This window comes from Macrobrachium nipponense, chromosome 8, assembly GCF_015104395.2.
Source record: "Macrobrachium nipponense isolate FS-2020 chromosome 8, ASM1510439v2, whole genome shotgun sequence".
Classification (NCBI taxonomy): domain Eukaryota; kingdom Metazoa; phylum Arthropoda; class Malacostraca; order Decapoda; family Palaemonidae; genus Macrobrachium; species Macrobrachium nipponense.
In genome coordinates, this window is record NC_087203.1 from 5,096,285 (window position 1) to 5,119,301 (window position 23,017).

The 23,017-nt window shown below is 38.3% G+C and overlaps 1 protein-coding gene across 1 annotated transcript in view; it reads right to left on the reverse strand.

The window, feature by feature from the left end:
- Window positions 1–13,025: 13,025 nt before the first annotated feature.
- LOC135222600 (fatty acid-binding protein-like) overlaps window positions 13,026–23,017 on the reverse strand; it is a 19,219-nt gene continuing 9,227 nt past the window's right edge. The window contains exons 2-4 of the mRNA XM_064260688.1: window positions 17,820–17,992; window positions 17,442–17,549; window positions 13,026–13,537 (exon numbers count right to left, since the gene is read on the reverse strand). Coding sequence (XP_064116758.1) covers window positions 13,487–13,537; window positions 17,442–17,549; window positions 17,820–17,992 — 332 coding nt within the window. The 3' untranslated portion in view covers window positions 13,026–13,486. The remainder of the gene's footprint in view (window positions 13,538–17,441; window positions 17,550–17,819; window positions 17,993–23,017) is intronic.

Here is a 23,017-nt window from a genome sequence, read left to right on the forward strand (position 1 = left end):
GAACATCGCGATTAGAGGCAGCTGGATATGCAAATGCTATATGGTCCACACTGATGCCCACATTTTTCCACAACCTAACATTTGTAGAACTTAAGTAATTCACCACAGCTACTACAGGAAACCCTGCAGCCTCCATTCCTGTAATTATATAAAAAAAGAAGCGACTTTGTCATTGTGGTGGGATCACAAACCCAAAAACAAAAAACTCTCAAAGCACATGAACTTACCAACTACTTGACACACTCAGGGCGAGGAGCTGCACTGTCCGCTGGATACGGCCATCGTAACACAACACAACACACAACACCCAAACAAGAACAACAACCACAACAAAAGACCACTGCACAAACAATCCCTAACAACACAAAAAACAACAATATAACAAGCCAATACACACCCACTAACAACATCAAGAAATCACAACAGCTCACCAACAATAACCCTCAACAACTCACAAGCACAACAAATCTAACAACACAAGTACAACAACTCTAATGCAAACAGCATCCAATTTAACAACAAATCAACAACACACAATTTAACTGATCATCAATGCCCTCAATACTCTTCACAGACTGCTGCCGACACTACTGACCATCACAGGCACTGATCACAGACTAACTCAAAATACAGACCAGACTTGCGACCGACCCAACAGACACAACAACCCCTCGCCAAACGAACAGTTTACTTGTTAACCATCCACTCACATGAACACAAACAACCTAACAAGCCAACAACCAAAACAGCCAGCCACTATCGCTCTCTCTCTCTATCTATCTATCTATTTATCTTTTACAAATAACCCTTAAGAACGTTGTCAAATGCAACTACCATAACTCCTCCATATTTCGTCCCCCATTACATTTGACAACGTCTCCTTACAACTCACATCATCCACACTAACTTACTTTTCGCTATACCCAAGGATGCTCGGAGGCAGGCCCTCTGAATCTCGTTTGAGGACCCTCACACCATCTCTCACTTACATCAGCATTCACGTCCTTCAAATCACTTCAATTCCAATTACCACTATCTTCCTCACTACCATCCCTCCAAATCTCATTCACTATCTCATCGACACCTTCCAATTCTGACCCCAATACCTCTTCGATTTCTGCTACCAAACCACTCAGCTCATTCATAGTTCTATTAAACTTGCGAAGACTCGTGCATACTACTAACCACCTTACTAATTCGCTCCCTTCCTACTGAAATCTCACTCACCCCTGTTAATTCAAACCCACACACGGTATACGTATCATTCATTCCCTCAAAGTCATCCATAATACACGCCTCATCAACCATTGTACCCCAACACTAACCCCTCTATCATGCAGCCCTCGCTTTTCCCTTTCATTTTCTTTCTCCACCTTCGTCCGCTTTCTTCCATACTCAACCAACACTAACTGCCAATCTCCCAGACCCATTTGTTCGCTGACACTCGGCTCATCCTTATTCATCCTCAACCATTCACACATCACATTCTCCCAAACATACTGGGAGAATGTGGTTATGGTGTGCCCTAACCTCACCCATCCCCCACCTACTCGAATTTTCCCCAAAACATGACTAAATCCACTCAGTCCCACCTCCAAAATCTCAAAAGGCCCTTCAAATTTCTCCCTTACCTTATTCACATTCATTCTTCCTGTCTCAACCACCTCTTCCAACACTTTATCCCCAATCTTAAACTTTCAAACCTCTCACTCGCTTTCTTCCACAAATCCTGATCACTCTGACAGACCCAACTGCAGCCTAACAATCCTTTCAAAATTCAACACAAATTTACGAGGAGACATGCCTATACAGAGTAGAATACACATGCACAATACCCCCTTCCTTCAACATTTCTTCAAATTCCCATCCCACAAACTCAAGTCCATTATCAATCAACATTTTTGCCGGCTTACACACACACACAGGCAACATCACTTGCCCCACCATTTGCGCAGCAGTTTCACTCCTCTTATCTTTGATGGGAACCTCATAGGCAAATTTACTCATGTGATCCACCATCACAATCATCCCCACGTGTCCTCCGCAGTCCTCAGCTAAGAAACACAATCAATCACAAGAATTTCAAATGGTTCTTTCATCTGCAATTGCAACACAGGTGGACTTGCATACACACTCTGATACTTTCTCCTCTGACAGTCTTCACAGGTGACAGCTACATCCATGCAAATCTTATTCAACCCAGGGGCATACAATCTCTCTCTCATGCATTCCCACAACTTATTTTTCCCCATATGACAAAACCAATCATGCATCAACAAACATACTTACAGCTGACTCAACAGAAAACACCGGCACATACACTTTCCCAATGCAAAAAGTACTACACTATGTTTTTACACACTACAAACAGTTTAGCAACCCTCTTGTATACTTCCAACTCACACGGCCAATCTTTCAAATGCACTCCTCCCAAAATGCCTTCTCGCGAAGTTCACTACAAATACATTACTATCCTGAATCCTAGCTATTTTTCTGACCCCCTTTCTAAGAATTCTGTTTCCTATATCTACGCCTATATCATGCATCCTCAAAAAATCTAACCCTATCAAAAACCAAGCTGACATATTGTGCTCTCATATAACTATAAAGTTACGTACAACTTCAAGATCTCCTAACCTAACCTTCAATTGTACCTGTTCCCATACTAAAACACTGCCTTTTCACTTCCCAATCGCATCTCTCAAGTTCACTCACTACTGACCCACTCACCAAGGAAACTTGTGACCCCATGTCAACCAAACTACAGTACTCACTATCATTTATTCTGACAAACGTCACCATTTTCCCTCGAGTCCCATGCATACACACATTCACTACTACATCCACCTGGTTATCCACATCATAATCATCCTCACCACATTCATCCTCAGTTATTTCACCAATTCTGCAACTCTGACTCAAATCCCCTTCACAGTCCCTTTTTCCAACCTACCAATTACAACCATCAAAACACTTTTATTCCAAACAACTCAGTCACTGCTGACAACAATTTATGCAATATTTCCTCTTCCTCATCTTGTTCCTCTGTACATGCCACTTCCTTCTGCACATCACTTATCAACTTCACTCGCAGCTCATTCGCACTTCCAGGTACCTCTTCAAACAGACCCTTACCTTCCAAGTTTTTCAATGCTCAAAACAAACATTCACACGCTCTGTCATCCCCTTCAAACCTCTCTTTTACAACTAAACCCTCAGGTACCATATTCGGATCCCGGTCACTTTTCACACCATTGCCTTACCATGCATCCTAGACATCGTAACAGCAATCACATTTTTACTCCCCAGCACATTTTCTAATCTATAATCAAATTCACTCAAATCGTCAGCCATCCTTGCGATCCTAGCATTCACACTTTCCTTCTTGATCATATACACTAACGGCTGATGGTCCGTCCTTATGACAAATTTTACCCCATACAAAAACACTTTCAACACTTTCACACAAAAACTTATTGCCGCAAGCTCCTTCTCAACCACCAAATACTTCAGCTCTGCTTAATTAAAGGTTTTACTCACATACACAATTACTCTCAATTGTCCCTCCCCATTCACCTCTTGCATCTGCACCAAGGCTCCTCTCATACTAAACTTACTAGCATCAGTATACAACTCTAGCTTACTCGCATCCTCAATATAGTCTGGAAAAGCCAAGGTGACATCTCTAGTAGCCTCCTCTTTCAATCTCTCAAATGCTCCCATCATTCCCTCATTCCACCTCAGCTTAGTACAATTTTTCTTCCCAGTCCACTCAGTCAATGGCTTCCCTATACCCGAACAATCCCTAACAAACTTCCTCCAGAACTCGATCAAACACAAAAAACCCTTTAACTCACGCACTGTCCAGGGACATGGAAACTCCCTTACTTTTTCCACAAACTTTTTACTCTTCCTTACGCCACTTGCACTCACCTTATGACCAAGAAATTCCACTTCCCCAGCCAACCACGTACAATTCTCCAGCTCCACATTCACTTCAACCTCTTTCAACCGTTCTAACACCTTCTCAAGCAGTTCCATATTCTCCTCAACAGTCTCACTCGCAATCAAAATGTCATCTATAAACACAGTCACCTTCCTTCTATCAAAACCAGCCAAAACTACATTCATCACCATCTAGAAGGCAGTAGGCACGTTAGCCAATCCAAAAATTAACCGCTTGAATTGATAGTGACAGCTACCACTCAAAATAGGCATAACATGCCTGCTCCTTTCCTCAAGAGGCATCTGAATAGCCCCTTACCAACCTAATTTCGTGAACACTCTCACTCCCATACATCATTATACACACAATCAGACAACACATTCATTGGGAATCACTCCTTCATACATCCACACACATCCTCAAACTTCCATCTGGCTTATATACTGAGACTATGGGACTATTCCAAGCATTCTCGCTCCTCTTGATCACTCCCACTCTCTCGAGTTCTTCACACTGTTCCTCAATCTCTCGGGTTATAGGTGCAGAAGTGTCGGGGACACTGATATATGGGGGTATCATCTTCTAAAACTATCTTGAATTTGGGAAGCTTAGATCCCCCAAAATCCTCGTCACCATGACTCAACATCCGCATCAACTGCTCCCTCTCATCATCACTAACATTTTCATCCACCTCAATTCTTTCTCTCAACTCATCACACTTCCACTCATCACTTTCTTTCATGCTACCTGTCATCACCTGCCGTACCTTATATATGTCGTCCACATTCAACAACATATATAACAACCCTACACAATCACCTTTTTCCTAACATTCGGCAATGAGGCTACAAAATCCCTAGAAGTCTCAATATCTAAAATCCCGTTGTTTACATGCACACTCGCTATCACCAACTTGTTCACATCTACACCCTCAACCTAATATGCATACTTGTCACCTTTGACAATCCCAAGACTATTCGGCCATGTAACTGCCACACTGACAACTTCTCCGACTTCTCGCGGTACTTTTACACCCTCTTTCGCAACCAGTGGCACCCCCTTCCATATTTTACTGTTTACCCCTCCATGCCTATCCAAGTACAACTCTCCACGTACATCCCCTTTATATACAATTCAATCATATTTGTGCTCGGACGAAGCACCATCCCACACTTCTTCAGGAATCTGTACCCTAATAACATATCATACTTATCACTCATTCCCTCAATCACATAAAAGTCACTTTCATCCATCACTACCCCTTCGATTTCTACATTTTCACGTAACATTCCCAGCACAGGCATACCTAAATTTCCTATTCCTCGTACCTCCCCTTTACATTTCCTAATTTCACACTCACTCTGCAACTTGTCACTTCCATTCTTTAAAAAGAACATCGACACTGCACCTGGTATCAATCAAAGCAACCAAACACACCACTTTGCACCTCATTTTACACTCATACATTCATGAGCTCTATCTCCAAACCCTTTTTCATGCAACAATCCTTCACACACACATGCATCATTCTTACTGCACGCACACCAGAGGACCCACCCAACTGAATCCCCTTAACACTTAGTTTCCCGAATTCCCACCCTGACTCATCCTCTTTCGCCTACACACACTGCTACATGACCTTCCATTCCACATTCAACACATTTCACTCATTGTTCCTTACACATCCTAGCATAATGCCCGTTCTTCTCGCAGTTGCCGGAAACTAACGTTCATACGGGTACCCCGACATGCACTAGCTATGTTCCCTACCTGTCCACACCTATAACATTTAATATCCCTCTTTCTTACACTCGCTCACTAAATGCCCCGTTTACCCACACCCACACCCGACATTCATTCTTCTTGTGTCCTGGCTTACCACATCTGTACATTACTGCTAGCGTTCACTACTAACTGAACCTACTCTTCCAACGCTTGCACTCCAATCTCTCTTAGAGGTGACTACACGTGCGTTATTTACCCTAACTCTCCTATCAACCACTCACTCTGTCATTTGCCTTGGCCCTTCTAAAACTACTTCCCTACAACTCTTAAACTTTGGTATACCCTCAGCTACTTCGGTCCTATCACTAACACTTCTACTCTCCCTCATACACCTATCTAACTCATAATCCTCTACTATATCTAAAAACGTCGTTCCAAATCAACATTTCATTCATCCATCTCATTTTCTCCTTACGTTTTGGCTTCATAAACTCGTATACACTCTTTGGTACAGTCGCCAACAACTTTCGCACTAACTCCTTACACTCATTTATCCCTTCATCCCCAAACTTTTTCCTAGCTAATGTTTCCAACCTGCACACATACATTGACAACGACTCACTAACATTCATTCTTGCCTTTTCAAAATCATGCTTTCTCCTATATCTAACGTTACTCTTTATCCTTTTTGCCTGTTCCACAATCCTGGCTTTCACACACTCATACAGCACATTCCCTACACTCATCATTACCCCATACATACTCAACAAAAATCCTGTCAAGAAGTTACCTAACTCTCTTGCCCAAACTCTCTTGTTATCCCCATACTTAGCCACACTGTACTTCTCATATTGCTTTCAATAGTCCCTTATGTCCCTACTACTATAGTGTGCACATCGGGGTACCTCTCTCATATACACAGCCTTTTGTACTTCCTGCTCACTCTCACTTTTACTACTTCCATTCTGATCCCTCTTATACTCCCCCGAATACAACAAATCAATTCCATACTTACAACCATGCTCTTGATTATGCTCTTTTTACCCTTCTTCTTTCTACCTACCTGTTTCCACCCACCGCTATCTAAACCACTCTCAGCCCTTTCCCCACTGTATTCAGTCCTAGTCTCATCCTGTCCATCACCCTTACTAACCTCCTTTCCCTTAGTCTTCTTCTTTTCCTCAACCCCCTTCTTATTCTTGTCCTCAGGTTTATCCTTATCCTGTGTCTTCCCCTGCTTTCCCTTATCACAACCAAACCACCTTCATCACTCATACTCTCATCCACTTGTCCTTTCACTTTCTTTATTTTTCCTGGCCCATCACAAGACCCAGTAGGTCTACTTCCTTCTGCTCCCTCTCCCACGAACCCCTTCTTCATCTCCTGCACTGCATCCATCATTACTCCCAATTTTTCGTCCATCTTCTCAACCATTCTCTTTTCCACTCCTTTCACCTCTTCTTTCATTTCCACTTTCACAATCGTTATCATTCCTCTCATTTCCTCTAACTCGCTCTTCAGCTCCTCACACTCTACCCTCAACCTCATTCTCCACTTCCAATCTTTCCTTAGCTTCCCTCGCCAACCACAACTCCTCCTTCAGTCTCTCCACTCCAGTCAAACCTTCCACATTCATTTTCTTCACCAATCATACAACTCACCAAACCAACCGTCCTGCAGCTGCCACACCAGCAGCCCCACGTTGGGCACCAATAAATAATGTGGCGGGATCACAAACCCAAAAACAAAAAACTCTCAAAACGCATGTAATTACCAACTACTTGACACACTCAGGGCGAGGAGCTGCACTGTCCACTGGATACGGCTGTCGTAACACAACACACAACACCCAAACAAGGACAACAACCACAACAAAAGACCACCGCACAAACTATCACTAATAACACAAAAAACAACGATATAACAATCCAATACACACCCACTAATAACATCAAGAAATCACAACAGCTCACAAACAATAACCCTCAATAACTCACAACTACAACAATATAACTCAACAGAAACTCACAAGCACAACAAATCTATCAACACAGGTACAACACCTCTAATGCAAACAGCATCCAATTTAACAACAAATCAACAGAATACAATTTATCTGATCATCAATGCCTTCAATACTCTTCACAGACCCAACAGACACAACCCCTCGCCAAACGAACAGTTTACTTGTTAACCATCCATTTTTGTTTCCATGATTTCATAATCCCTCTTACCACAACTCACTGGACTTTACTTTTCAGACTGTAAATAGTGTCTGAGCCTCTGTCATAACTGAATTCTTTTGCAATGCTGCACTCATCAAATGACATGACGCAAACACGATCAGAAATGGTCATTACTTCTGCTTTATGTTTCAGTAGTTTAATAACTGGCCTCTAGATACCTGGTTCTATATCCATTTTGGTAATCTGCCTATTTAGTGTGGAACACCCGTCAGTAGCACAATAACGTCAAACCAAGACGAAATTCGTAAACGAAGGGGGCAGATGCAGCAAAATCAATGAAGGTGTAGGAAGTAAAGGGCTTTAACCATTTCAAGAGATTAGTAATTTCCTCACAGTCCTTGCCCAAATACTACACAGTAAAAGATAAATTCGACATAGCACATATATTAACATTATAGACTAAATCAAGACGGACTTGAGCATTTCTTTGCCTGCTTACGGCAGATGGGAGCTTGCTACCAGCACCCATCGACAGTTGCAGTGAAGCAGAATTAGGTGTCATCTTTTAGGAAAAGATAGTCCTCTCATGGGATCAAAATATAATGTAGATGACAATTGCAAAGGAGATAACATAACAGCTGGCACATTTCACTCTTTGCTTGATATGCAACCGTTTTCATATAGTAAGGACGATGAGTCACTACAACGTGAATTGAGCCTTTCGATCGTAACATTTTGTTTACCAGACAATTTCGGTGCAAAAGCAAAAGAAAACCGCTTCACTGAAAGTTTGCAGAGGAGACGGACGATAAACTGTCAAAAATTAAGCTGTAGAAATAAATATCAAAATTTACTCTTTTACCTTTTGATTTAGTTATATATTTCGTTCGTTGTCGAACGTTCTTTGGAATAAGAATAATTTCAACTCTTAAACAGGGAAATCATGACATCTAGAATGATATTGAATCAAGTAACGAGGCTGTAGAAGAATGTTTCAAGTTTAAGCTTATATGTGTTGAATGATGTGTGTTCTCTTTTAAACAAGTATTTACTTCTTATTTCCATAATAATATCTAAGCAATGTATCTTTGTGAAAAGGTGCATAAACGTTGTTCATAGGTAGGGTGACCACACGTCCCCATTTGAGGGGAACAGTCCCTCTTTTTGACTCTTTATCCCCCAAAAAATTGCTGTCTTGGGGGGACGCCGAAGTGTTCCCCTTTCAGCCTTATGTTCCATATTTTCCCTCCTGCCATTGCATATGTATTTAGTTATATAAATTGCTGATTTTTTTTGTTTTCTTTTACCAAATCTGTATGGTTTCCCACATTAACCCATACACCGCATGATGCTCCGTTTTCTTTAAACAAATGGAAGAAGACGGGAACAAATGTGCGTTCTGTACACGTATTATACAGTGAACAACTGATCCTACAATTGTCCATGTCTGTGTTGATGATGTATTGCCCAAGCTAGTACGCACCAACCCTTGACACACGATGTAGTACGTATATTATGGTAATCAATTCAACCAAAAGGAAAGCTACTTTCAACAAAGACTTTAAAAAAGAATATCTTTTCATAAAGAAAACATAAATTGAAAGTGATGTCAAATGCATAACGTGTACATCATCTTTTTTTATGGCGAATGGTAGAAAATAGGATATTGAACGTCGCATAAAGACCGACAGACATATAAGCGTGCCGATGCATCCGCCTCATCTTGCAAGTCGATGACCACATTCCTACAGAAGGACAGATTTGGAGAAAAGTAACAGAATTTGGCAGCCGCTGAAGGAACATGGGCATATCATTCAGTTCAACACAATTTGTCATTTCGCTCTATGGATTGCACTTCCAAACTCATTAAGAAGTGTTTTGATAGTACGTTTGCTTGTACCAGAACAAAAACGGAGGCGATTTTGAATAGTCCTGCCCGGTGCCTTAGAGCACTTAAATGCTGATTTGTCCTGCGCAAATTGTGTTACTTTATGTTGTGACTGCTCAAATTATGGAAATATCAAACTATGTCCCTTGTTGGTTAGGTACTTTCACCTTGCCATGGTGTCAGGGTCACAGTACTGGAGGTCAAAAATCTTGAGGGAGAAACAAGTGCTATTATTGCAGATTATATACAAGGATCTCTTAGTTCCAATAAACTGTCCGCTAAGGTTTTGGCTTTGTGTGCTGATAATACGAACTGCAAACTTTGGTGGATCATCAAGGGGAGGCAAAACTAGTCTTTTACAGAATGCAACAAGTTCTAGGTAGAAAATTAATTGGTGTTAACTACACAACTCATCTTGAATAATTGTATCAAAGCTGCGACTGACTGTCCAACTATAGGTGTGGAAGCTATAATCGGGAAGATATTTTCTTTCTTCTACATCTACACAGTCAGAGTGGAGCAGCTGAAAGAAATTTGTGAAAATGTTGATGTGCACTATCAAAACTTATTAGGATATACGAAGACAAGGTGGCTTGCTTTACGACCAGCTATTAAGAGGATTCTGAAACTGTTCAAACCATTAAAGACCTATTTTTTGTCCCAGGATAAATGCCCAACCATTCTTAAGCAGTTTTTTGATGATCCATTTGCTGAAGTTTGGCTTTATTTTGTACACAGTCAGAGAGTACAGTGTTCCATGATTACAATATAAAAATCGAATCCCAAAAAGTTTCAATGATGGAAGTTAATTGCATTTTAAAAGATTTGAGAATGAAAATGGCAGAGCAAAAAAGAGAACTGTTCATTCCAATGCTCCCGCAGAGAGAGTGTTCTCCTAAATGAACAACTTCTGGACACCAGAAAAAGGCCAGTTACAAGTATCTACACTGAAGTCGGCACTAATAGTGAAATGCAATTTCGACTTGAGTTGCAGCGACTTTAATGAATTTATATCTTAGAACTCACCCATCACTCTTAAAGAAGATCAAATCTAGCCAAAAATACACCAAAGATTGATGTAAAATTTTCTTCTTCTTTTTATGTAGTCCACAATTTTCCTTAATATTAAAGAATAATTTTCTGTTTAAAAGGTCAGAAAGAAGGTCAGAATAAAAACACTAACTGACAGATCTAATTTATTGCCTGTTATTGAATATCCTGAATAGAGACCAAATCAAGCCAAAAGTACACCAGAGAATGACGTAGGCATTTTTTTCCTTTTTTTTATGTAATTACTACAATTTTCATAAAAAATTAGAGACTAATTTTTGTTTAAAATGTCAGCAATAAACAACGTCTGAATAAAAACAATGTCATTGATAAAACTTAATTTATCATCCCCTGTTATTGAATATACTTAGTAAAATTCAAATCAAGCCAAAAATACGCCAAAGAATGATGTAAGAATTTTTTTCTTTTTAAATAATGTCTGTAATTTTCCTTAAAATTTAAAGACTAATTTTCTGTTTAAAATGTCAGCAATAATGTCTGAATAAAAACACTAATTGATAGACCTTAAAATGTCAGCGATAATATCTGAATAAAAACACTGATTGATAGACCTTCTCATTTATCAGCACCTGTAATTGAATATACTTATGTATTAAACTTCTGAATTTATAACGACTCAACATAAGTGCAAGTGTGCATGGCCTTACTGTATATACTTTTGTCTCCCTTTCGCAAGTCAAATAAATGGTCACCCTATGTATAGTCTATTTTATTACTGTAGCATAAAAAGTGACTTTTTGTAACTGCAAAAATGAAGCCATCACATCGTTACATATGTGGCTCACTCGGGAATAAGTTTCATCTTTTGTCTTGTGCGTCGTCGCCAACAGTGGGATTCGAACCGCCGCTGCCTCCTTAAGTAACAACGAAGTGCAGGAACTTTTGAACCCTGAACCATCAAGCGACGTATAAGCATGTATGTGTGTATGTATGTATGCATGTATATAAAGTTTCTAATACTAATCATCCCCCTAAGGGGATTAATTAAGGTTCTTTGCAGCGTCTCACAGATGCAACCTTTTTCATTCCTTTTACTGTACCTCCATTCATATTCTCTCTTTTTCATCTGACTTTCTATCATCTCTGACAATTGGCTCAGTGCAACTGCTTGGAGGTGTTCCTCCTGTTACACCTTTCAAAGATTCTTACTGTCAATTCACCTTTCAGCCGTGAATGACCTCATAGGTCCCAGCGCTTGAGCTTCGGCCTAAATTCTATTCTCTCGATATCAGTCATGACCCTTATAAAACAGGTCCTCCTTGGACTTTGAAGTTAAATTTATTGAACCACTTGATATGACTTGTTTAGCCAAATGTTGACAGTTTTCCAGAACTGGAGTCTTTGTCTGGGAGAAGATGCAAATGGTTCACCTGTTGTGCAAAAATCGACGGATCATAAATTTCCAACATGGCTGCCTCAGAAAGTATAATAAATTTCAACTCAAGAATTCTCGTAACATCCATAAATGTAATTTTTAATAATAGGGTAGTTTTTTCATTAAGTTTCCTACTATCTCAAATTTATTATTCCCATAGTATTTTATTTCATAAGTGTATGATAGAGATAACTATTCATTTATATGACTACCAGGATTGTATAAGAATTTTGTCTCTCACTGACTACAAATTCTATCTCTCTGCGTTGTTCTTATCAAGTAAAAAGATCTACACACTCCTGCAGTCACCTGTGTGTTTTCTTGTTTTACTTTATGACCGTTTATCCCTGAAATAAACCATTACTTTACTGCTTGCTATTTTCTCTCATCTGTTCCTTCGAATTATGCGTTGTTTACATAAATATTTACATTCACACATACATAACATATATACATATATATAATTATATATATAAATTTATTTAATATATAATTTTTATATATATATATATATATATAAATAAATATATATAAGATATATATCTATATATATATATATATATATATATATATACACGTACGTATATACATATAGGCACCATACATCGCCACAAGTTAAAAACTATTGTTTCCTTTGCACATATATTGTGATTTCTAGCACTATGTATCAGTCCTTCGTCAATAGCTTAGAAATGAAATCGAATCATGTCAGGATCTACACTGTCTCTTATTGTTTTTTTCACTCGTGGTGTTGATACATACATAACTTACGAATTTGATTGTAATCATATATATACACGCACACGTAATCATAACAAAAGGATATTCAAAATCTTATGTACAATTTTGCTCATTAGGAACAAAATAGTAATTCTTTATTTAATGAAACTCTTGACTTGTAGTATAAATTGAAAAATGCTAGTATGTTACATATATGGCATATTCATGTTACATCTATTGCTGATGGCTTAAATTCGGAAAAAAGCAAGAAATTACATATATATATATATATATATATATATATATGTGTATGTATATATATATATATATATATATAGATATATATATATATATATATATATATATATATATGTGTATAAGAGAGAGAGAGCGATGATAATACCATCAAAATGTTATAAAAACTCGGTCAGCATTGTTGCAAGAGAATAAAGAAAAGTTCCTGTAAGGCAAAAGAGAATTCGGGATGAGTTGAGATCTGACAACTAACTAACTGAAGGAGGAGCTGCAAAGTTGGTGGTCCTCCTGTGCACTCGGCTGTGCGCCATCTGAGCCTCTCACTGGCGCTTGTAAATTCGCTTCGAAGTCACTCCATCGCACTCACATGTCTGCAGGAGAGAGGGTTATGCTCATTACATGACTGTTTGCCGGCAGAATTACTTAGACCAAGCGGAGGGAATTAGGCGCAAGAAGAAGGTGGAGGTTTTTGGCACTAAGATAGAATTATCTCTGCATCTGCAATGAGACCTTCTCGTCGGAATACGGAGAATACATTTCAAAACAACTATGAATAAACGGTTACAGAAAATGAAGATAAGGCATCTTGAAGTGCCAGAGATGGCACTACTTTGACATCTCTTCATCTTCTCCATAGCAACTGAAGGTCAGTGCGAGAGCCGGGACTTTGTTAAGGTTATCTGAGACTTAAGTCAAGTTACACAGAGAAAACAATGATGAAAGATAAGAACACCTCGAGTGGTACTTGAAAAATATTAGTCGAGAGAGATGAAGTCATTCTTGGGCTGAAGTATCAAGATAACAATCGAGAAGTGGAAGACTCACTATCGCATATCCTCTCCCTTGAGAGTGAGTGGTTGGTAGCTAGTGAAAGCATACATCATATCAAATTTGCATTTGTTAGATCTCAAATTACCCTCCAGATTTCCATAGCATTCCTAAGAATAGCTTAAAACTTTCAGAACGTGAACTGCCTTAACAAGACTGCATGGGCCATGAGCCATCTTAGGCCGGGTCTCTTGAAGTCTTGAGTTTATCTTAAGGCACAAAGTTCTCTTATCACAAAACTTCTTCGCTCCCTTCGTTCACGAAAGCAGCCCGACGAAAAACCAGTTGCTCAACATCATTTACCCAATCGTCTGCACCGAAGGTTACGTTGTTCGTTGCTCTTTCCTACAGGTGTTCTTTCGGAAACGGATCTCGCCACTTTCCCACTGTAACCTTAATTTAGTCTACAATAATACTACAGCATTCAGGTTTAGTAACGCTCGAGAACTGTCGCACTGCTTTCAATGAGTCATCTTTCCGGTGCATCGTTTCCACTTTTGGCCGTGGATGATATGGGCACCGCTGATTCAGTACAGGCGCACTGGGTCCCTTTCCTCCTGAGAGGCGCCCTTCTTTCGTGTGATTCACGTTACGTGCTTCTTTCCTACTATCCTTTTCTTAATTACGATGTGATACTTCATTACTGTACACAAGTGCCTATTTCATTGAGGGCCAATACACCTCAGATGCCACGTATGCTTACAGTCAGCCCCTTATTTGAATCCCATTATATATTATATATATATATATATATATATATATATATATATATGTATGTATGTATGTATGTATGTGTATGTATGTATATAAAACAAAGAATTACTTTGCAGTTTTCAAATAGTAACGAAGCCATTGTTGCAATTCACCTCTAAGCTGAAAGAAATGCCGCTGCAATCCAAAACTGTCATTACGGAACCATTGCTGCCGTCTCAAGGGACGTTGGGGGACTTGACGGAGGTTTGCCTTGTACCGGGAAGTCAATTTACAATATTAGAATGTTCATTAACCAGTTGGCGGTCAGTTTCAGTTACACGAATGGAAATCTCTGGGAACTGGCGAATGAGCACTGCTAACGGAAGACTTTTCTCTGGTTTTGATCCTCATCGTCATTTCATCATTTGCCGACCGAGGAAATTCCCTTCCAACTGAACCCGCTCTTTCATTAGACCCTGGCAATTAAGGAGGATTCATCAAATACCGGGGCTACCATGTATTCAGCTGTGCAAATCCCGATTTCTGGATTCTGTGGCTATTTCAAGATTAATTTCTTTATATTTCCAAATAGTAAGCCACAAATAGCTGATATAGAATTAACCGTACTTAAGGCATACCTCCCACCATTGCTACAGGGGATCTTAACTATGAGTGCATCTGTCTGCCGTTGTGTTTAAGCCAAGGACTCAACTTCAAGTCCTGGCCAGGGCAGATACACTTATCAATTCCACTTCCTCTTAGGTGTCAGTTATTTCTGAGGTATTGTGAACTGGATATTAACGATATGTGTGGCTTCATATGTGTGTGTCTGTGGCTTCATATTTGTGATAAATGTATATATTTATTATATATATATAATATATCTATATATATATATTATATAATATACTGTATGTGCCGGCGTATTAGACATTTTATTTTTCTTCAAATGTACCAAAGAACTGCCCTGTGTCATATGCGGCCGTATTGCGGATTGAGAGCGAGCATAGCGGGCAAGCACAAAAATTGTTGCCAATAGTAAAACATTGAAAATAATCCCAATTTTTACAGTATATTATGTTATTGGAAAAAAGTATGAAATCATATGTAAATTCACGCTCGATTTTAAAGGAAACTAAATTAAATTTACCGTAAATAAACAACGTCTATGTGTTACCACTACAGGCCACCAGGCCGCGCTATGCTTTTGAACTGAAAATGACTGACAGGTTAACTGCCGACGTACCATAAGCAATTTTTCGTAAGTTTGTAATAACAGACTGATAATTCCACTTATTTTCAATATCTTATTATAAATATACTTACGAAAGTAACACAAGTTTTATTTAGTTATGGTAAATTCTATCGATTTCCTCCAAAGGTTTGTGTAAATTTACATTTGATTTTATAATTTATTCCAGTATACTCTCACAATATTATATTTCATGCACACAATCGAACCTTTTTTCCTCAAGAAATCGTTTTAAAATAGAATTCGAATAAAGGTGAGATGCAACATGCTAAAATAGTTCTTTTTTTTTTCCTAAAACATATTTGTAAAACATGGGTGCGTCTTATATGCCGGCAAATACGGTACGTGTATACACACATACACAAATACACACACACACACACACACACACACACACACACACACACACACATATATATATATATATATATATATATATATATATATATATATATATATATATTTATTATATGTATATATATAGTGTGTGTGTGTATGCACGTACCGTATTTGCCGGCATATAAGACGCACCCATGTTTTACAAGTATATTTTAGGAAAAACGAACTATTTTAGTATGTTGCATCTCACCTTTATTAGAATACTACTTATATATATATATTATATATATATTATATATAATTATATATAAGTAATATATATATATCTATTATATATATATATCATATTATATATATATATATATATATGTGTGTGTGTGTGTGTGTGTTGTGTGTGTGGTGTGTGTGTAAGAAAAGATCTTTGGGCCAAGTAACCAAGAAGCGGGGATTGGAGAAGTAGAGGCAGTGAATGTTGAGAGATCTAATCATTTTGTAATGATGCCAGTCACCCCTCCACCATGTTTCTCAGATGCGATGAGCGTCAGTCAGGAGGAGCAACCGAAGAAGAGACCTTCCTCCCTTCCTTCCTTTCCCTGTCCGTCCTCCTCCTCCTCCTGATTGCAGATCATTACCTTTGAGGAAGGTTGTCTTGTCTGACAGGGACGTGATATGTAATTATCCCAGTGTGATGAAACGCCTAGTCGCAAATGAACAGCTATTGTTATTCCAGGTGCCGGAGCTGTGAACTTTATTCACTTGATTCTTATCCTCCTCTGCGCATGTAGACGTCAAACATGCACGTATATTTCAGATGGAGAGCGAGCGGACACATGAGGAGTTTAGAATTAATCTAAAGTGATTAGAATGACTGTCCCTAAGCAAACTAACGACAGCGGAGGAACAACATACAAACTGAAAGGACTGGTTAATTACTAAAAGCCTCTAGACAATAATCATGCTCCATTAAAAGATGACGAAATTTGTAAGAATTCATCTTTTTTTCTTTATTATTTCTTATTCATGTATTTTCTGCGTTCTCTGTGTCATAAGGACTACTGTCAGAGCTACTATTATTTAGCATGGATTATACGTGAGATGGATCAGACAAAAGGTCCAAAAGAATCTCTGACGGAGCGAGGCATTGATGTCAAAGAAGAACTTACCATAATCATCTCTGTGTCCGTGAATTCCCTGATGTACTTGGCGCTCTTGCCCTTCGTAGCGTTCTGTACTTGGATCACCTTGTTCCCGTCTTCAACGGTGAATTTGGTCTTCCACATGAAAAAAAGGATAAAGTTGAAAGCCTACTGTTTGGTCCCTTGCAAAAGGGAAAAACAATAATATATACACAACGAATTGTCAAAGTTTCCAGGTGAACTTGATGGACAAGCGCTCTCAGCAAATTAAGTTATAAGACAAGCAACAAGAGAACTTGCAGCGAGGAGTATTTTGAAATATTTGGTAAACCCCCCACTCCCCTCAAAACAGTCTTTTCTCTCTCTCTCTCTCTCTCTCTCTCTCTCTCTCTCTCTCTCTCTCACCTTGCATTCCCTTCCATCGTAGGTGGTCTCATCGAACTCTTCGCCCATCTTGAATTTGACCTCTGTCGTCTTCATGGCGGTGGAAGTCTTCAGCGTCCATTCGTCGTTGTTTTTGATGAGCTCAACGGTGGGCTTGCTCGAGGCGCCAAGTTTCCTCATCACCAGCCCCACTCCTGCGTTGACAACAACAAACGCAACACCATTAATAATTTTGAATCAGGGCGGCCTTAGGTTTGTTGGTGCCCGGCCAAGCTGAACTTCGAAGCCCATACAATTTTTATTTTTCGACTGGACAAGGGAGACTAACTGAAAAATGTAGAATTTTTTTTTTTTTTTTTTTTTTTTACAATATATGCAAGCTAAAGAAATCAGTTCAAACACGGCATCAATGTTCAAGATCCTTCCATCGATATAACTAGGAGAGAGACGTAGTTAAATCTCACATTGTTACAAACAAACACTGGGTGGAGGATGGCTGAGTGAGAGAAAGTCAAAAGGTATGGTGACGCTGATCTTCCAGGTATCTGTAGCCTACCATGGCCTCTGCAGAACAGTGTAAGCTACAGAGGCCGTAGCACTTCATTAAGTGACACTTCAGCGAGTGACTTATAAATAAATCTATAATCAAACTCATTGCGATAGGTAATGAATGCTGACAAAATGGGACAAAGGAAAAGAAAGTGAATTGATTATATAGTAAGTTAAACCCAACTAAAAACAAACACAAGACTGAGGCATTCAAATCGGTAGAGCAGCGGCACAAACTGAAGGCGGATTTTTCTAGACTCTTACGGTATCTAGCTTTCATCTTTTCCTGTGAATAAATTACTATTTTTCAACAAACACTGAACAATAATACATTTTTTGTTAACAATAATTGGACAGCTTGCAAGAAATGACATGACTTATGCTTATATATGACTTACAAATAAATCTATAATCAGTCTTAGTGAGGTAGGTAACAAATGCTGATAAATTAGCATAATGCATTCATGGTGCAAAACAAAAGAAAGCGAATTAAGAATCTAATGCAAGTTAAAAACAAGGAGAAACAATCATAAGAATGAGACATTCAAATCTGTACAGAATCTAAACAAACTGAGAAGCCGTATTCTACAAGTTCGCCTTTATAAGAACTGTAGATGTCACGAATTTGCTCCTAATAAAAAGTATGAAGAAATGAACAGATGCTGAAAAACTTTCATTATCCTAAACGCCACCCCCCCCAAAAAAAAAAAAAAATGTTAGCCTTAGATTTACAAGCTGACGGTCGTGGAAATTTTCTTGTCTTTGTCAGTTGTTTTTCAGCTTGTTTGATTACCATAACATACAGAATTGATCATCAGATTCTTGAAAATATGAAATTTTACTGCACTCGAGAAGTTTAACATTTTGGTTTTTTTATTATAATTTTTCTCCATTATTGGTCACATTTCTTCCTTTTTATTGGGAGATCCCTGGCACATGGCACCTCGGCCTACTGCCCCAGTTGCCACCGGCACCTTGAGGAGCCGGCTCTGAGGGCACTGTAGTGGGAAGGAGGAGCCTTTGTAATGGCTCCATTTACAGTAGCCAAATTCTGTGGTATACCAAGTTATAATAAATAGCGATTGTTATGCCCCCTTTAGTGACAGAGGAAATTAAATCCTAAGAGTGGGGTGACAGCTCTCTCTCTCTCTCTCTCTCCCTGTTTCTCTCTCTCTCTGTCCTATCATTAAACTTGGGGCATTTTCTCATATCATTTTCCCTCCTACATTAATATGGGAATTCTATTAGAATTATAAGACCAGATCATTAACAGAATTTGATTTGAATATTTGAATAGAGTGATTCATGAACAGAAACTCAAAAGATAATGGAATATAAATATAAATATAATATAATATATATATATATATATATAATATATATATATATATATATATGTGTGTGTGTGTGTGTGTGTGTGTGTGTGTGTGTGTGTGTATACAATAAAAATATACAGAGTAAGTACTATATTTCAGAGACTGCTGTCCCCCTCTTCATGTAGGTAATAAATGAGAAAAGGTACAGAAAAGGTGGTATTTATATCAAGAGGTCCATCCACAGGTAAGCTGTTTCACTAGGTCACCCCAGTTGTTAATTTCTCTTTAACTTTCTTAAGCATTGGTTGATTGAAGATTTGATCTATGATATCTGAATCCTAGGTGCCCTTTGCGATGTTCATTGCCTTTCTTTGTTTATTCAAGGCTAACTCCACTATTTGGCTTTTGTACCGACAGTTGCTGTTATGCATTATGCATGACAAATTCCATTTTATTCTGTGGTTAATATTATTTATTTGGTTAAACACCACAGAATAAACTGGAATTTGTCATGCATAATTTATAGTAGCAAATGTCGGTACAAAAGCCAAATGGTGGAGTCGCCCTTGAATAACAAAGAAAGGTAATAAACATCATAAAGGGCACTTGGGATTTAGATATAGATAAAATCTTCCTTCAACAAGGCTTAAGAAGATTAAAGAGAATTTATCAACTGAGGTGACCAAGTGAAACAGCTTACCTGTGGATGGACCTCTTGATATAAATACTGCCCTTTCTGTACCTTTTCACATTCATTACCTACCTGAAGAGGGAGACAGCAGTCTCTGAAATATAGTGCTTACTTTCTATATTTTTGCGTTTTTATGGGCTCCTTTTATTAGATGGAATTCTGTTGTAACAGAACATTTTTTACCATATATATATATATCATATATATATATAATATATATATATATATATATATCTATATATATATATATAATTTAGCGAGGACCCACCTAATATAATTGCAGATGTTCCGCACCATTACGTATATATCAGACTCTACATTTGAGGCCCACTTTATCAATACACGCACACGCACATACACACATATATGTACAGTAAATTCTTGTTATCCGCGTGTTTGATAATCGCGATAACGTAAACAAAACTATAATTTCGTAAACGCGAAAAAATCCTGACAACGCGAGTCTATCTATTTTTTTTTATCGCGAAAAATTGCTGAACAGCACAGTTCAAAACCCGAAAATGCACTCAAAACTTTGTGTGTCCGTTGTTAAATGCCCGGTAGTTCAAATAATGCTCTGCGTATTTTGTTTACGAATTATCCCGCCAAATTATTAAATATTAAACTTAAGAGAGGCCAAATTACAATCACTTAACTTCTTTACCTCCATATCTTTATGCCACCTTCTAAGTTAAATAAATTCAAAAAAGTTCAAGAGAATGATGGAAGTGTTGTTCTAATGTTATGCCCGTTGCATAAATGTGTACAGCCATGAAAAACCGAACGAGAAATAACTTTTTTGCTAAGTACAACCGAATCCGATAATAACAACATCCATTTTGCTTGTACTTCAACTATCGTACATTAGTAAACAATTACTGTAGTTTTGTTATAAATAATGTTATGTAGAATAGGACTGATATAATTTTATGTAATAACTTTACTTGCTGTGAGATCGTCGCACCGGCAACATGGATAAAACTCCCAAACTTTGATAAGAATTCAAACACAACCGTAGATAAAACTGAGAGAAAATTATTTTAATCAAAACTACTGGGCATGATTCAAAAAGCACATTTCGCTGTTGTTTACACATCGATAAAAGATAAATAACGTAAAGCTCGTATTACGACGAAAACAAGTGAAAATAACGTACAGAATCACTCGATTTTTACGCAATCTATTAATGAAAAAAATAACTAGTTCACAATGAGACGCATTAAAGTCAAATTTCGGCTTAAAAACACGTCGTATAACAAAAAATGACTTTGTCCCATAAAAGTAAAGTATCTAGATATTCATTTTATGCTAACTAGGATCAAGAACATTCGCTGAGAATTGAGTTAAATATGGCAAAATAAACTCGTATTCGCCATCAGCTGATTTCCAAAACAAAACACTGACCGATATGTTAGTATTCTATACTACAATATGAGGATATATACAATATTATTGTCTCACTTGTGTCTAGTTTCTCGTTTTGTGCCTTATCACTCTCGTCTCCTGAGAGTCAGAGGAGAGATGAAGATCGGCAGCGAAACAAGGACGCTGATGAGCCCGCCTCTGTGCAGTGTAGGGAAAGGAAGAAGCGCTGTGGAGGAATGGCGAATCTGCAAGTCTCTTATCTCACCTCTTTCTTTTCTCTTTCCTTTCTTACCTCTTTTCTACTCCAATTTCATCTTCCTCTTCCTTATTCATGGATATTTCTTTCCCTCTACAACCCCAAATCGACCATTTTCTATGAATTATGGTACTCTCTCTCTCTCTCTCTCTCTCTCTCTCTCTCTCTCTCTCTCTCCTTCACACATGGGCATTCTGTTCTTTGGAAGCTTTCTCACCAAGTGATTATCCTTGCTTGTTCCATGTGAACAACCACGTCTATTGAATTATATTATAATAAATTATTAATAAATAATGATAATAAGAGTTAAAAATGTTTTCTGGTGGGCAGGTAACACAGAGACCCTGCCAGGAGCCCATCGGGATTATTTTTGTTTGTCTTGGGAACTGTGCCTCGTGAGAGGCTAGTTTATTCGATACCCCCTCACCCCATCCTGCGAGAAGTGTAGCATCAGTAAAAGAGACATAAACATGGCCTCAAAATTGTTGATCACAGTGGAACAACCTCCGTCGTAAGTGCTGGGCTTTCACATTAAAGTAAGTACAGTTCAAGCTAAACCCCACCCTACAGATTTTAATATATATAAGATTTTATATATATATATTATATATATATATATATATATATTATATATATATATATATATATATATATATATATACGTGTGTGTGCGTGTGTATGTATGCATGTTTGTATGTATGTATGTATCACATTTACGTTAATATAAAAAAAAAGATACAAGAAAATGTGCGATACCCTCCCTGAAAGGAACACGAGTCTCAGATTGAATAATAGAAATAACTATAGCATAATACGTGACAACTGAAATGTATGTATAATAATAATAATGATAGTCCCCTTGGGAGCATTCCCGTTGCACCTGGAGAGGGAGGGATGGAGGGAGGGATAATAGTACTATGTCTGACTCAGGTTTTGTGGTCAGACATTCCTGACTTGGCGTTGCACTCAGAATGACCGCTGGTGTGTTTGGGGGTGAAACAGCGATGCTAAATATATCTCCAGAGGGAGATATTGCGGTCAA